Source organism: Camelina sativa, chromosome 5 (assembly GCF_000633955.1).
Source record: "Camelina sativa cultivar DH55 chromosome 5, Cs, whole genome shotgun sequence".
NCBI lineage: Eukaryota > Viridiplantae > Streptophyta > Magnoliopsida > Brassicales > Brassicaceae > Camelina > Camelina sativa.
The window spans coordinates 20,114,629-20,129,995 of NC_025689.1; the positions used below are offsets into that span (position 1 = coordinate 20,114,629).

Here is a 15,367-nt window from a genome sequence, read left to right on the forward strand (position 1 = left end):
TTTTCAATCAATGCACGACGGGTTTCAAAGGATGAGCTCTCAGTTTTGATAAGTCCAGACTTGCATCAAGCTCCTCGTCCAGCTCCCCAATAACACCTCTGATAAAATAAAATAAAAACAGTTGCAGTGTTAGACTATTTCCTATGCTTGGCCAAGAAAGAAAAAGAAAAATACGAGGATGAGATTTACATGTTGTCGCCTCTGATAATGTACAAACCCAACACATGCTGTTGTACCCCTTCCTGAAATATCAAGACAAGTAAACCACTAACACATCAAAAGATCTTACCCGGATGAAGACAGAGAGAGTGTGTGTGAAAAAAATAGTAAGAGGTCTCGATGCTAAGTGGAAAACTTAAGGGTGGTTTAAAAGCGACTTTGTTCATATTTTGAATCCACCAGACACTAATGGAAGTCAATAATAAGAAACTAAAGATGCAACATGTTTTAGACACAAACAACATATAAGGTATAACCAAAAGAGTTTTCTCCAAGTATCCATCATTTTAACAGAAGCATCTCTATATCCAAAGCCAAAAAGATCCATGGATGGGCCCTGACGAATACTAATCCCTTCCAATAACATTGGCCTAATCGAGTATTGACATGGACACACTCTTGTGCACACAAGAAAACAGAAAGGAATTGTACCTTTAAGCATCTTTATGTAAACAAAAGTAAGTAATGCATAATTACACACTGCCAGTAAAGATTTGACTCACATAGAAGTATCTAAAGCTTTAGTTAAATGCAATCACAATTTTCTTCATTTCAATCATATAACATTTGATGAATTAATAGTACGAAATATATTTCAGTGTATGCACCATGTAGTAAATATATCCACGGTATCTGATATAAATTCTTTCATTCAGAGGCCAATTATTTATTTATCCACTCTCACGTCTCACTACTCAAAGTACTATAGTGACCAGCCAATCTTAAATGTTAAGAGTATGTTTGTTCCTCAATAGATGGCACAACACAAAATAAACCAAGCAATGACTCAATGTACATTATTAGCAAGGACGTACAACCAATTAAACGTCCAGACAAAGAAAATTGCTCTGACAATGAACACAAGTTAAATTAGCATCCTAGTGAGCTTGCATCTCGCTTGTTCTAATTCTAATACGATCACTACAGACACAATATGGAGATATCAAGAGCTCTGCAACATCAATAGAAACCTCATGAAAATGACTCCACGGTAAGATTAGATGTAGCGACTCAAAGATCCAAGCCATTAAACATTGGGGTGAACAATGTCATAATAAAAAAAAAAAAAACTGGCCAATACTTGCAGAAACTAGTATTTGCAGCCATTCAATTTGGTACTTTTAAAACAGAAATCAGAAGCCTAACCTTTGTGGAAAACACACGTTCATGAGATTCATCAAGGATTATATTTGTAGCTTGGTCGAAACCTTTAAGAACTCCCTGAAAATTAAAACATCCGCATTGCTCTCTTTGCTTATATATTTCGAGTGACAAAGCATATAACACACAAGTAGAGAAAATAAACATACCACAATGTTGCGTCCATCATTTGTAATCACCGAAATCATCTCTGCAACACCAACCAAAAGATAAATACTTTTGTACAATTCATGCGATAACGCATCACTACATCAATCTAGAATGTTGCTTACTGGAAGAAAAAAGATAAAAAAGGCAACTTACGATCAACAAGAGACTCGAGACCAGTGGCTGTCGCCATACTAAGAGTCCAGAGAACAATATGACCTGAAAGGGTTTCTAAAATATTAGACTAGGAATTTCATCGAACAGGTGGTGGGCATTATAGATAACAAACAGAGTCATATAGATTCTATCACCAAGTTTGACATGAACCCAGAATTAAGAGAAACAAGAGATCAACCCAGCGTAATTCGACCCAAATCAGAGAATAACCAAATGTAAAATTGGTTCCGGTTCCTGGGAATTATTACATCGAAGGGTTTCAAGGTATTCAAAAATGAGGAAGACGATAGATAGAAGAAAGCTCTAACCTTTACTGCTTCCGAATCAAAACGCAGTTGCTTAGCAGAGCTTTCTGATTCGTAAAGCCCTAAAAAAACCTTCGCACTGCTTTCAGAGAACTCCTCGGGCTCGGCTGTGTGTTTGTTTGCCTTCGAATTAGATGTATAGGTTTAAGAAATTGCTCAAACCAACAATCTAACCGAACCAACATTTTATCCGGTTTAATTCGACAATTTTTTCCTACACCGAAATTCAGAGAGTCTCGACCCGAACCAAACCGGTTCAACCCACTCAAAAATTATGTTATTAGTTATTAGTTATTATTAGTTACTCCACAAAATTGTCATAACCTGAAGAAGAGAAGATTAAATTGAGAAGTGGATTCAAACTAAACCAAAAATTATTTGGTTTAACTCATCAAGTTTTTTTCCAAACCAAAATTTCTGACCCGAACCGGACCATTTAACCATTAACCTCTCTAAAATTGCCATAACAAGAAGAGAAAAAAAAAAAAAAAAAAAATTCATTGAAATGAGCAAAGTGAATACACAATAAACCAAATAAACAACAATGTCTCCTAATTAAACATAAAACCACAACAACACGAGTTTGTGTCATTATTGCCTAAAGAAGAGTCATGTAACATTGTTGCTGCCTGATGATTCCTCCAACGAACCGCCTCTCTTCACAGTCACATACTTGTCAAAACTCGGTTCCATCAAATCCGCTTTCTTAGCCGTCGATGTGAATCTAAACCGGCTCGAATCAGAGTTGCTGTTAGCCATAGAGTTAAGATCAGCCACTGCTTCAACAATGGAACAAGCTTTAGTAACACATAACGGCAACAACGAAACCGAGTTGTCTTCAACAACACTCTTCCCATGAAAATTCTGAATATCTTTCAACAACAATGCTGTGTAATTGTTATCTTCGTTCGATACCAAATCGAAATCTCGAGATTTCCTCAACGATCTGCTTCTGTTTAACACAACTTGAGGAGGTTTCGCTATCGCTACTTCTACAACAGCGGCACGACTACTCGGGCTTGCAGCTCTACTAGTTCTTGGATTAGGTTTCAGAGACTCTACCGTCTTCTTGGTGTTGTTACAAGATCCGATTCTTGATGAGTTTTGATCAATCTCTCCTAATGGATTTCGTCTATACGGCGATTGTTCCGCCTTTCTTGAATTGCTCCGGCTCAGCGAGGGACCCGTTCTTGCCGGAGACTTTGATCTCGGAGACGCTGCGATTCTACAAGCGTCTCCGATGTTTCTCTTAACCGTTACCCGTTTAACCGACGGCTCTACGTTGTTGCTCTTATCAGTCGCCGGAATCGTAACAAACTTTCCCGGTCTATTGTTGTTAACATTTGGAAACTCCGATCGTTTCGCCGGAGATCTACTCACTCGCCTGCTACCACCGCCGTTGTTTCCTCTTTCTCTGCTTCCGGATCGATAACTCTTAGAATCATCCCTTTCTCTACTTGGAGTTCGTCTTCTCCGTTCCCGTGGCGAACCGTTCACTCTCTCAACTCCACGGTGACGATTCCGGTGAGTCTGCATCTCAGCCTCTACCACCTCCTCCGCCGCAGCATCGCCGCCGTTTTGGTCAAAATCAAAACTTCTCTTTGAACCAGAGTATCTTCTTGTTTTAGCAGCAGAGTTGCTTCTACTCAGCTTCCCACATTGTATTAATATAGCATCGACTTCTTCTTTAGTACAGCTCGAGATCCTCACGACAGGTGTTGTAGAGTTCGGTTTCTGTTTCTCAGCAGCTACAGGAGACGAAACTTGAGAGTCTTTATCTGAATCTGTCTTCTTGGATCTCTCTTCATGGCTTCTTCTGTGTTTTATCACCAAAGCTTCTTTTTTTGGAACTTCTTCTTCTTCTTCTTCTTCTTCTTCTTCTTGATTCAGTTTCTGAGATTTGGGTTTTGTTTCTTCTATTGGCTCAATCTTGGGTTTGATGGGATCTGGGGATCTAATAATAGTAGAGGAGGTGACATTAGAGGAAGGAGAAGGTTTTTTGCTAAGACAGCAACCCATTTGTGCTCTCAAAGAGTTTGGAAAGAACAGAGAAGTTTGAAGTAGAAGTGAGTCAAGATCAAGAGAGATTTTAGGGGAATGTCTTTGTGTAAAAAGACGAAAGAAAATTTTAAAACTTCAAATTCTGAGAATATTATTAAATTTGGTAATGCGATTTGTGACAGAGACAGATCCTTTTATTTCAGAGAATATTCGAATTAGCCCCTTTATTTTCTCAATGTGGGCGTGAGATTGTAACTTATTAAGAAGATTGGGATCAAACTGAAATTATTCAATTTTAACAAGGACAGAACAGTGAGAGAGTCATTTTGAAGCCGTTGTACACTGCAGTCAATGTCGTATTATATTATTATCTGAGCCTTCTCTCCTTTTTTTCGAAGCAATTTGGGGTTTCTTCAGTTTTTTATATAAGGTTTAGAGTTCCAACGGCTATTTTGCATGTTTGACGGTTTTGTCAGGTTGGTTACCCAAAAGCATTTTTGTTCACAATTATTATACGTAATGTCACTGAAAACATAACTCGGATTTTTTTGCTGCAAAAAGATCTTGAACAGATTCAACATATCTATCTTGCTAAGGAAGAACAATCAAATAAACTTATCTGGAATTATAGCACTTATGGAGACTACACTGTCAAGTCGGGCTACTGGCTGTTAACACGTGATCCACTCTCATGTGACATTTGTCCTAATAAACCTTATGGATAGATTGAGCTCAAAAATAAAATTTGGAATTTAAAAGTTATACCAAAGATAAAACATTTTCTTTGGCGTACTATTTCTCGAGCTCTACCCACTATAACAAGATTAAGATCAGGGGATATGCAATTAGATGTTATTTGCCCCGATGTCGACAAACAGATGAAACAATAAATCATAACACTACAACAAATATGCACATTGTTAACCAGAGAAAAACGCTATCATAGGCCTTTGATAGCGTTTTCATGAGCGCTGTTTTAGGGCACTGTTATTATATGTACCCCATATACAATAGCACTAATTACGTATGCTATGTTATATTTTTATAACATAGCTTTAAGAAATTGCTATATTATCAAGATCATAATTTTGAAAAAATTTATACAACATTTGTTTTTTCGTGCTATGTTATAGTTTTATAGCATAGCTCTAATAAACTGCTGTATTATCAAGATTATAATTTTGCAAAAATTTATACAATATTTAATTTTTCGTGCTATGTTATACATATCTAATATAGCTGTTGCGAAATGCTGTTTTATCTTGTTTACTGTGCTATGGTATATTCTTTTATCATAACGTTTACCTGTACTTTTATAGCATTTTCTGATATGTGATTATAGCACACATAACCTGTTTTATAAAATCTCATAAAATCTGATTAATAAACGTCTCAGATCCAAAATACATAACAAAAGTCTCAAGAACATCAGTTTACCATCAAAGTCTCAAGAACATCCAAAATAAACAAGCAATCTCAAGTACTTAACATTACACAATAAAACCATCAGTTTAAGACATAATGACCTTGTTCTCTGGCCAAGCAATGCAGGAGCTAAGTGCATCTTCAATAATCTCTATTTCATCGGATGGCCTCCAAACTTTTACATTTTTCACCTTCACAACATCTATCCACACTTTAACTGCATTAGAACCCAAGCGAGTAAAGTGAACCTTATGTTCTGGATCATTTGTTCCCCATCGTCCTTCAGCCACAACCCTATTCTTTTCAGTTAAATCCATCAACTTGCACTTCTTATTCTCCTTGGAAATAACTTTATTAATGCGCTGCCATGTTTACAATATAAACCATCAGTCATCATATAATTAACAAAAACAACTTCATAACATATGAAAACACTTACTGGAGACTTCCTGAGAGGAGACTGTGATGGTAAAGTATTCTTTATTGGTGATATTGGACCCGTTGCATCATCAACAGGAGACTCAGAACCAGATGCAGACTTAGAAGACATAGATGCAGATTTGGCCTGCGATGCAGCCTTTGAAGCTGTTGCTGAAGTTTTGGACTCTGTAGCAGACTTAGAAGCTGTGGCTGCAGACTTGGCCTTTGATGCAGACAAAGAAGCATGTGATGTAGCATTCTGACCAGTTGGAGTTGAGGGATTTTCAAAATCAACCTTACTCAGGGGCCAAGATACGTAAGCCATCAAACAGTCCTCAAGAAATGACATTTCAGCTGTAGGTCTCCATAGTGATGTATCAGGCTGCTTTACTGAATCCACAAATACTTTAACTGCTTTTGGTCCAAGAGGAATTCCGTTAACCAACGCACTTGGTTCTTGTGTCTCCCAACGCCCCTCAGCAACAATGACGTCACCCTTAGACAAATCCAATAGTTTACATTTGTTTCCTTGTATACCCTGTTAAACACAATCAGTAAACAAATCCAATATAATTAATTAGCATTATAGACAGGGGTAATACATTGCTAACACATTGCTAGAAATTATAAATACCATAGGGGCAATGTCTTCCATTTGGATGTTGTTGTCTACCAGTCTACACTTATCAGTTGGCCATGCGATTATATGTCCAACAGCTTCTTTCATATGAAAGATCTTTTGTGCAGGTCTCCATAGAAATGCATCTGGTTTATATGCAGCTTCAACTAACACTTTGAGATCATAAGGGCCAAGACGACAGTCATTCACTATGTCATCCGGATCAGAAGAAAGAATCCGACCCTCACCAACATTTTCATCAATGTCAGACCAATCAACAAACACACACTTAGGATGTGCTCTTTTGTTTACACTCTGCAACAATTTCATGAGCAACTAAGAATCATAAACGACACTAAGAAGAATCACTTAGCTGATATGAAAAGAAGTAAGAATATGTTACTCTTGCAGCTGAGNACACACAAAGAGAATTTAGAAGAATAAATCGAGTGTAGCGAGCTTAGGTTGTAACGAGAGAGAGAGAGAGTGTGTCGAGTTTTTGGTTTTTTTTTTTATTTGGCGATTAAGTGAATAATTTCACTAAGTATTGGCGGACAAAAGTCACTTTTGTTTCCCGCTACATAATTTTCCTATCATAGCGTTAATAAGATGCTATTAAAAAGTAAGCGAAAAAAAATCTCATCTTTCATAGCAGTGACGGAAAATGAGCTATATCCGTCTGCTATCAATGTACATATTTGTTGTAGTGNTGTAGTGTAATGATCCTGAGGAGAATATTTCAAATATCATCACATCTACAGTCAACACTGCAAACATAGACAATGAAACAATGTTACTTTTTTGACTACTTTTGCGTATTTGGAAGGCACAAAACAATTTCGTGTTTATTAGTTTCAAAGAAAGTGCTTCTAAGACAGTTTTACAGTCCAACGATGAAACAAAAGAATGGTTTGATATTATACAGAAAACTGATAATCTACAACCTCAACGAACAAGATCTGAGGCATACGGATGGAGCTCCATCTACCCAAATTGTGAATGTAATTTTGATGCAGGCTTCAGCAATTTACACCATGAAGCAACTGAAGGTTGGATAATCCGTGACTGTTTTGGTTCACCATTAGCTTGGGCATCAACAAAATTTACCTATACGTCTTCGCCATTGGAAGCAGAAGCAAAATCATTGGTTGTTACTCTTCAAAAAACTTGGATTCGAGGTTATACATCAGCTGTGTTTGAAGGTGACTGTGAAGTTCTCATTAACTTGGCATATGGGCGATCACGAAATAGAACTCTAATAAATCTTCTTCAAGATATATAGTATTGGGCTACAAAATTTCTTTCTGTAAAGTTTATTTTTACAAGAAGAGAATGTAATAAAGTAGTTCATTTGTTAGCACAATTTGGCTGTATTGATAGAGTGTTTTATGCTGATTCTATAATGATGCCAAAATGGCTACAAGAACAAATTTGTATTGACCAAGTTTAAATCAATATAAGTACTATTTGAGTAAAAAAAATTTTGGATTTTTATTGATGGAAGCAAAAAAAATATAAATTGTATATATGTAAATGTATTTAACTTAGCAAAGTTAAAAAAAAAATGGAACCAACTTCTTAAAAAATATTGGTTGGATATGAGATATTTCCATATTTCCTAAATCCTACAATAAATCAAACCAAATTTGAGTCTTATCATTTAATACTAGTATCATTTACAAAGACAACAATTACTAAAATATTGATGGTTTAAAAATGCATAAAAACCTCAAGATATAAATAGTAAATACCATAAAGAAAGGACAAGTATAAATTTGTAAATGGCTACCTTAACATTCTTATTTTAGGTATGATACATAAGTCAGATAGAACTCTAACACCAATCATTCAAAAATATTGATCCAGGATATTTCGGATAATATACATCCAAACACATGGAAATCGAAGAGTTCCAACACTGGCACTACGAGAGATTATTTTGTAAGCAAAATTAAATGAAGTTAAAGTTGCGAGAAAGATAAATTAAGAGACAAATCGAATCTGGATTTTTTATATAAATTAAGAAAAAATATTGAAAGATAATAAAGATATTGGCCAAGTGTATGACGTCATTTTTCTAATAGATGACTTAATTTTTTTTTCCCAAGAGTGTTTTATTAATAATACAAAGCCAAATATAACAGGTCAAGATTACAAACCAAGTATAAGAGGCCAACATTAAACCAAAATAAACAAGCCTAAAAAAGCCAAATAAAACAAAAGCCCACATGCCCAAATAATAAATCCTTCCTTAAAGACTAAAGAGTAAGCATTGTAACAAAGAACTGGCAAGAGAGAAACATGATGAATGACATGTGGAAAGTCGAAGAAGTTGGAGTCTCTGATCACCAGCAGACAAACGTAGCACCAGAAAACTTCAATTCCAACCAAAATTGCACAAGGAAATTTCGATATACGTCCAAAAAAAAGGTAAATTCCAATTTGTTGAGAATATGACTCCACCTTTAGCAATTCTTTTTCATCTTCGTCTTAAATCAGCAATTTTTCGATCTTCAAGAAATTAGATCTACATCATAAACCAGAGAAATAGTAGTGGGAACTCGCCGGAGAGATGATTGGTGAGAGACCACATGAAAGCCATCGACGATGAGGAAGCCATTGTAGGCAGACACAAACTGGACACGGTCACATAAAAGCCAACGTATTCAAAGCCATAAGCCGGACATCATTGCATAGAAAGCTAACACATGTCAGAATCATAAGCCAAACATCGTTGAATAGAAAGTCAATGCATGGCAGAGCCAAAAGCCGACCACCGTAACTAAGAAAACCAATACAAGCCGAATATTTCATTTAAAGAAACTTTTCTCTCTTAAAAATTGAGAGAGTGAAAGAGAGAGAAAAGCTCACAAATTCTCCTTTTAATTTAACTTAATTCTTGTAGCCACATGAAGAACTTAATTAGACTTCGTTGATGTATTAATTTTATTACTGTGTTAGATTTATTTATTACTTTATAATAAAATTATATTTTGGACAAATTTCTCGTGTCATTGGAATAAATTTGGACCAATCAAATCAACATCTGTATTAGTGTATAGATCCAAAAGTAAATTAGTTTATAGGGCAGATGACATGTCGAGTACTTCAAAATAATTTTAGTGTCAATAAAATTACAAAATCAAAATGAATGTTACATTTGCGGAGGCAATTTCTCCTACCTTTGTAACAAAAGGTACTCAACATGTGAAAGTAACCGGCTCATGTAAAAAACATTGATTTGAATTTTCGTATTTAAACATTGTGGTTATCGTTATACCTTATTGGTATTTTGGGTTACACTATTTTATCGCGTTTTAAACCATGTCGGTGAAACTTTTTCCAACTCTTTGGGTAATTTGACTCCATTTATTAAAAAGTTAACACCTAACTAAAAAAAATAGTATATATGCGAAGTGCGTATTTGAACATTTGGTTTCTGAAAAACTATTCAAGTTGAAGTTTTGTTGATTGATCTTAAATAGTACTTAGTTACGTAGCCAAATGATTGAGTTGTTTGACTTCGTTACATTCACTGTGTAAGGACATCCGCAATGGGGAACACTTTAGGATGTTCTTAGAGTAAAAATATTATGAAAATAATCTAAGATCAGTAGTTAAGATTTATTGTTAAAAAGTTAATTATTGGGAGAACATGTTTAAGATCATAAGATTTAATAATATAATATTCTTAAACATATTACATTTATAAAAACTGTAAAAATAACATTTAAATTGCAAACTTATAAAATTTGTACTAAAATTCAAAATACAATACCAAATTTTTATGAAACAAGAAAAATATTAAAGATTAAAAAAAAAACAAACAAACATATTACTTAATTAAAACAAACAAACATTTTATTTAATTAATACATAGTTTAAATCAAATCCTCTTTTAATTTGTGAAAAATTGTTTGCAAAAAATTGTATCCAATCACAGCTTGTCACGTCAGCTTAGAACTGAGCCTAGATCAGTTCTACATCAAGAACTGGACAACATGTTCTTATGCCACTTTTCATTATATTTATAATTTTAATGGGCTAAGAACACACCGTGTTCCCCATTGCGGATGGCCTAACAATTAGAGGGTAAAAATATATGTTGAAGGGTAGGCTCGAGACTACAACTACAAGTGACCAGATTGTACAAAGCCTTGAAAAAACACATTTAAATTTGAAATCAAGTTAGGCAATTATGATGAAAGAGGTGGGGGGCAAGAGTGCATTTTTACCCACGAAATAATGATTTTGGCTTTTTTCTTGTCAACTAGATTAATGTAATTTATAGTTTTATACTAACTAAATAAATATGGGTTTTGTATAACAAAACAATTTGGAGTACAACTATTTATTTATACAAATTTACTACAACTAATTGCATGTTATATCATTTAATTAAAGGCATGGTTATTTCTCTATTTTATATCTTTGTCTGTTTCTGAAACAAAACCTTCCTCAAATAATGACCAGGAAAAGATGCAATTTCGCTTTGTTCCACCCCACAGGCTAAAATTTCACTTTATTTGTATTTACATAATGAAATTTTAATCCCCCCAGATTTTTCGTACTTTGCTCGAATCGATGTAATTATTAATTTTGTATAACTCGGTTTCATCTTTCAGAGACAAGCTTGCCTAGCTAGTGATCATTATTTGCTTTCATAATTTTTAGCATACATATTGGACTTCAGTAATTTATGACCTTATTGCTTTATTTTTTAACCTTTCTACTTAAGGTATTCGATAATTTTGTAACTTAACTCGATTTCTTCTTTTGATCTTGTTCACGAAACATGATGAAGTTTCTATCTGATATACTGTTAAATTTCTTTTTCTTTTTTGAATCCCGTTAAATTAAACTTATATCGTGTCCGAAACTATGTGTACGTCATTGTGATTATTGATTAACATTAGGCCTAATTAACATATATTAAGAAGCAAGCTAACTATCACTATATTATACTAAATAGTAAGTAGGATTTAATGAAAGTGTATAAATAATCATATCAAATTTTGGAGTTTTCAATTGGGCGTGGTTGAAGATTAGTTTTCCAAACAAGTTCTCTATAAAACAAGTTCTCCATAAAAGTATAACATTTTAAAAAACAAATGATAATTGCCAGCTAATAATAAAATTTTGAATCGTTTTTTCTAAGTAAATGAAGCACACCTCAGACAACCAGTTGGATTATATAAAGAGACCATTTTCCATGCAAAAACACAAACCATATCTTCTAAAACATTCTCTATTGAAGAAGTAATTAGTCACCTGTGAGACTTTTCGGTAAAAGCAATGGCAACTCCGGCATGGAGTCATGCCGGCCCGACTCATTTTGTAGTTGCTGTTATGGCATTATTTGTGGGTTTGACATTGGCAACAGAACCTTATTACTACAGTTCTCCTCCACCACCTTATGTATACAAATCTCCACCCCCTCCGGTGAAGTCTCCACCTCCACCGTACTATTACAACTCTCCTCCTCCTCCAGTGAAATCCCCTCAACCTCCTTACTACTACAACTCCCCACCACCCCCGGTAAAATCTCCACCACCACCATACTATTACAAATCACCTCCACCACCACCAAAAATCTACTCTCCACCTTACTACTACACATCTCCTCCGCCTCCGGTATCATACCCTCATCCCCAATCTCACCCACATCCCAAACCACTCGTTTTCAAAGTCGTTGGTAAAGTTTACTGCTATAGATGCTACGACTGGACTCACCCTAAAAAGTCACATGACAAGAAGCATCTCAAAGGTAAAACTTTACAAATCAATTTTTTTACTTGACATCAAGTCTATATAATTATAATACAATCTGAATCAATACTAACAGTTTATATAATATTTGCACTATACATAAGTTACCTGGTTACCATATCGTTGGCCGAGAAATGAAAACGATTACTACAACAATTCGTTATTAATATTAATATTAAATAGTAACTTGCGAAAAAATTATGTAATTATATTTTGTCACGACGTAGGCGCTGTTGTGGAGGTGACATGTAAAGCAGGAGACAAAACGGTCAAAGCGTTCGGAAAGACAAAGATCAACGGTAAATACGCAATCACCGTAGAAGGATACAACTACCGCAAATACGGCGGTAAGGTATGCACGGCCAAACTTCACGCGCCACCGAAGGGCTCACCGTGTAATATTCCGACAAGTTACCGTTTGGGTAACAAAGGAGCTAAGCTTCATGTGAAATCAAAGACTAAGTACGAAGTTGTGCTTTACGCTAAGTCCTTTGCTTATGCACCTAAGAAGCCTTATGAGGAATGTCATAAACTAGCTCCTTACCACCCACCTTACTACTACAAGTCACCACCGCCTCCAGCTCCGACTTACATCTACAAATCACCACCACCGCCTACTCCCACTTATGTTTACAAGTCACCACCTCCTCCAACTCCGCTTTACGTCTACAAGTCTCCGCCACCACCAACCCCAACATATGTTTACAAGTCACCGCCACCACCAACGCCTATATATGTATATAAGTCTCCGCCACAACCAACGCCTATATATGTATATAAGTCTCCGCCACCACCAACGCCTATATATGTATATAAGTCCCCACCGCCACATACTCCCAAATATGTCTACAAGTCTCCACCACCACCAACTCATTCTCGTCCACCGTATTACTACCACTCACCTCCACCACCACCCTATTATTATCACTCGCCACCTCCTCCGCTGAAGTCTCCTCCTCCACCTTATTATTACCATTCTCCACCTCCTCCTGTGAAATCTCCACCACCACCATACTACTACCATTCACCGCCCCCACCAGTCAAATCTCCACCACCACCATATTACTACAACTCTCCACCACCTCCTGTAAAATCTCCTCCTACTCCAGTCTACATCTACGCCTCGCCCCCACCTCCCATACAATACTACACTCACCAAGTTTTAACCAAAATTCCCCATTATTAAGTAAGTTCTATGCAAAACAACTTCTTATGCAAAAGGTGTAAGAGGAGATCAAGAAGTGAACCAAATAAGGATCGTCATATTTCACCCAACGACAACGATTCTCTCAAGACGAACCACTTCGCTTCTACTTCAATAGGTCTACTCATCTCCTTTTCACGCTTTCATCTTAGTTTCCTCAGCTCGGATTGCCAAAATTGGGTCGTAACATATTTGTTGTGCATAGAATTTTATTTTGCTTAGATCCAACTTTATGAAATGAAGAGTTTGTTTGCAACAAAATCAGGTTTTAATTTTCATCTAAATGCAAAATCTGATTTTTCCGGGACAACTTTAAGAGACTACACTTCAGGCTCAAGTTGCTTTGCACAGATCTTGGTCGGCCCTAAGCTGTTTTATACCTAACTCGACATAAACTTTCAAATCTATATAATCAGATTAAACTCGATCAATATCCATTCTTGTTTTACCTTCTAAGAGGTTCTTTGACACTGATCAATTGACCAGAGCAAGTATATCTTAGTTTATTAGTAAATTAATGAGTAAAAAAACTATGGCCGTTTTATAAGATTCCCATCATCTCAAAAGAACCATGAAATCGTCTTAATTTCACATTAAGAGCAAGAGTTCTACTGTAAAAAAAAAAAAAAGATGTAAGCTCTCAACTAGGTGTACCGTTGCCTTTGCTTCTGTACACAACTTCTAGACATTCTTTAGCTCGAAGAACTTTCAATTAAAGGTAAAAAGCTCTCTGCTTTCGCGTTATTCTCAAACAGTTTGTCATATTTCTGCATTCATATATAGACCAACTCCTTTTAAGTTATAAGTATTACATGCTCTGTTTTCTAAAAGGGATGTAAGTAGTTTAATAGATGTTTGTGTTAGCAGGGTTACCCGAGGGCAAGCCGTGAGGCATGTATCAAGCATTGTCAATCTTTTTTGAGCTAGGTACAGTGCCGCAACACATTCAAACGAATTTTGCCTTGGACCAAGATTGGGGGGAAAGGTAGAAGTGAATCAAACTTTGTTCACGTAATCAAATCGTGTCACTAGCTTTTAATGAAAAGATAAGAAAAGAGTATAGGTTGAAAGCAAGTGTTCTTGCACCATTTGTGATGCCCAAAAAGAAAGGAACAAAAAATCTATACAAAATAGGGGCTTTGACTTTTGACATACACGAAACAAGCTCAAATCAAAATCGTAATATAAAAAGTTAGTAAGAAAAAACAAACAGAGCAAAACAAAAGAAAATTACAGGCAAATCACCGCTATACTAGTGCCAAACCAGAAACCAGAAGTTTATAGACCAGATAGAAAACAAGGTACCTAAAATCGTTTCTCCTCATCCAAAACACCAAGCTTTAAACAATAGACATACACAAAGATGACAGACAATAAGCACTAGAAACTAGGCACCACCATATTGTACTAATGCTTCAAAGCTGTTAAACGGTTAAACAATAAGACTGGAGTACAAGAGAACCATAAACATATCCTGCGACCTACTTAAGTTCTTTATTCCTTTAATGATCACACACACCATTAGCCCCTAACCTAAACACTACCAAGAGTTTACAATCCTTGAAACCAAAAACCGAGGTCATACACACATATCCTGCGACCAAGTTATGATCTAGCAAGTCAGAAAGACAACACGAAACCGACTTCTCGACCTTGGTTCCTAAACTAGTCAAATTGGTCAGTGTCAAAGATAATGAATCAAAAACCAATAGGAAACATCATAATCACACTTTATATAACAAACAGCCACTACAAATCGTAAAGCAATAACACTTAAAGAGTATATTAAGTTTTAGATTGGATAACAAATCGTAAACGCAACATAGGATAAGCAACAAACAAACGTAAATCATGATAATATGCAGAAACTGAATTCACAAAAGGAATTTTGTTGTTCTACTGCTTTTTTTTTTTTTTTTT

The 15,367-nt window shown here is 35.6% G+C and overlaps 4 protein-coding genes across 4 annotated transcripts in view; 1 reads left to right on the forward strand and 3 right to left on the reverse strand.

Annotated features, from left to right (window-relative positions):
* LOC104787275 (sm-like protein LSM8) lies at window positions 8–2,127 on the reverse strand. The gene is made up of 6 exons (XM_010512816.2): window positions 2,013–2,127; window positions 1,684–1,746; window positions 1,530–1,570; window positions 1,366–1,440; window positions 190–242; window positions 8–98 (listed from the first exon to the last, which is right to left on the reverse strand). The coding sequence occupies exons 2-6, from the start codon at window positions 1,718–1,720 to the stop codon at window positions 8–10; spliced, it is 297 nt and encodes a 98-aa protein (XP_010511118.1). The 5' UTR covers window positions 1,721–1,746; window positions 2,013–2,127.
* LOC104787276 (uncharacterized protein At1g65710-like) lies at window positions 2,523–4,109 on the reverse strand. Its single transcript, XM_010512817.2, has one exon. The coding sequence runs from the start codon at window positions 4,026–4,028 to the stop codon at window positions 2,619–2,621; it is 1,410 nt and encodes a 469-aa protein (XP_010511119.1). The 5' UTR covers window positions 4,029–4,109; the 3' UTR covers window positions 2,523–2,618.
* Window positions 11,683–13,402, forward strand: LOC104787277 (extensin-2-like; the record flags this gene model as incomplete). Its single annotated transcript, XM_010512818.2, is given in 2 exon segments — window positions 11,683–12,241; window positions 12,471–13,402. Coding segments are annotated over 2 exon segments (1,404 nt in total), but the record flags the coding sequence as incomplete, so codon positions are not given.
* Window positions 15,157–15,367, reverse strand: part of LOC104787278 — a gene marked incomplete in the record, with an annotated part of 2,220 nt that continues 2,009 nt past the window's right edge. The window contains 1 exon segment of the mRNA XM_010512819.2: window positions 15,157–15,326.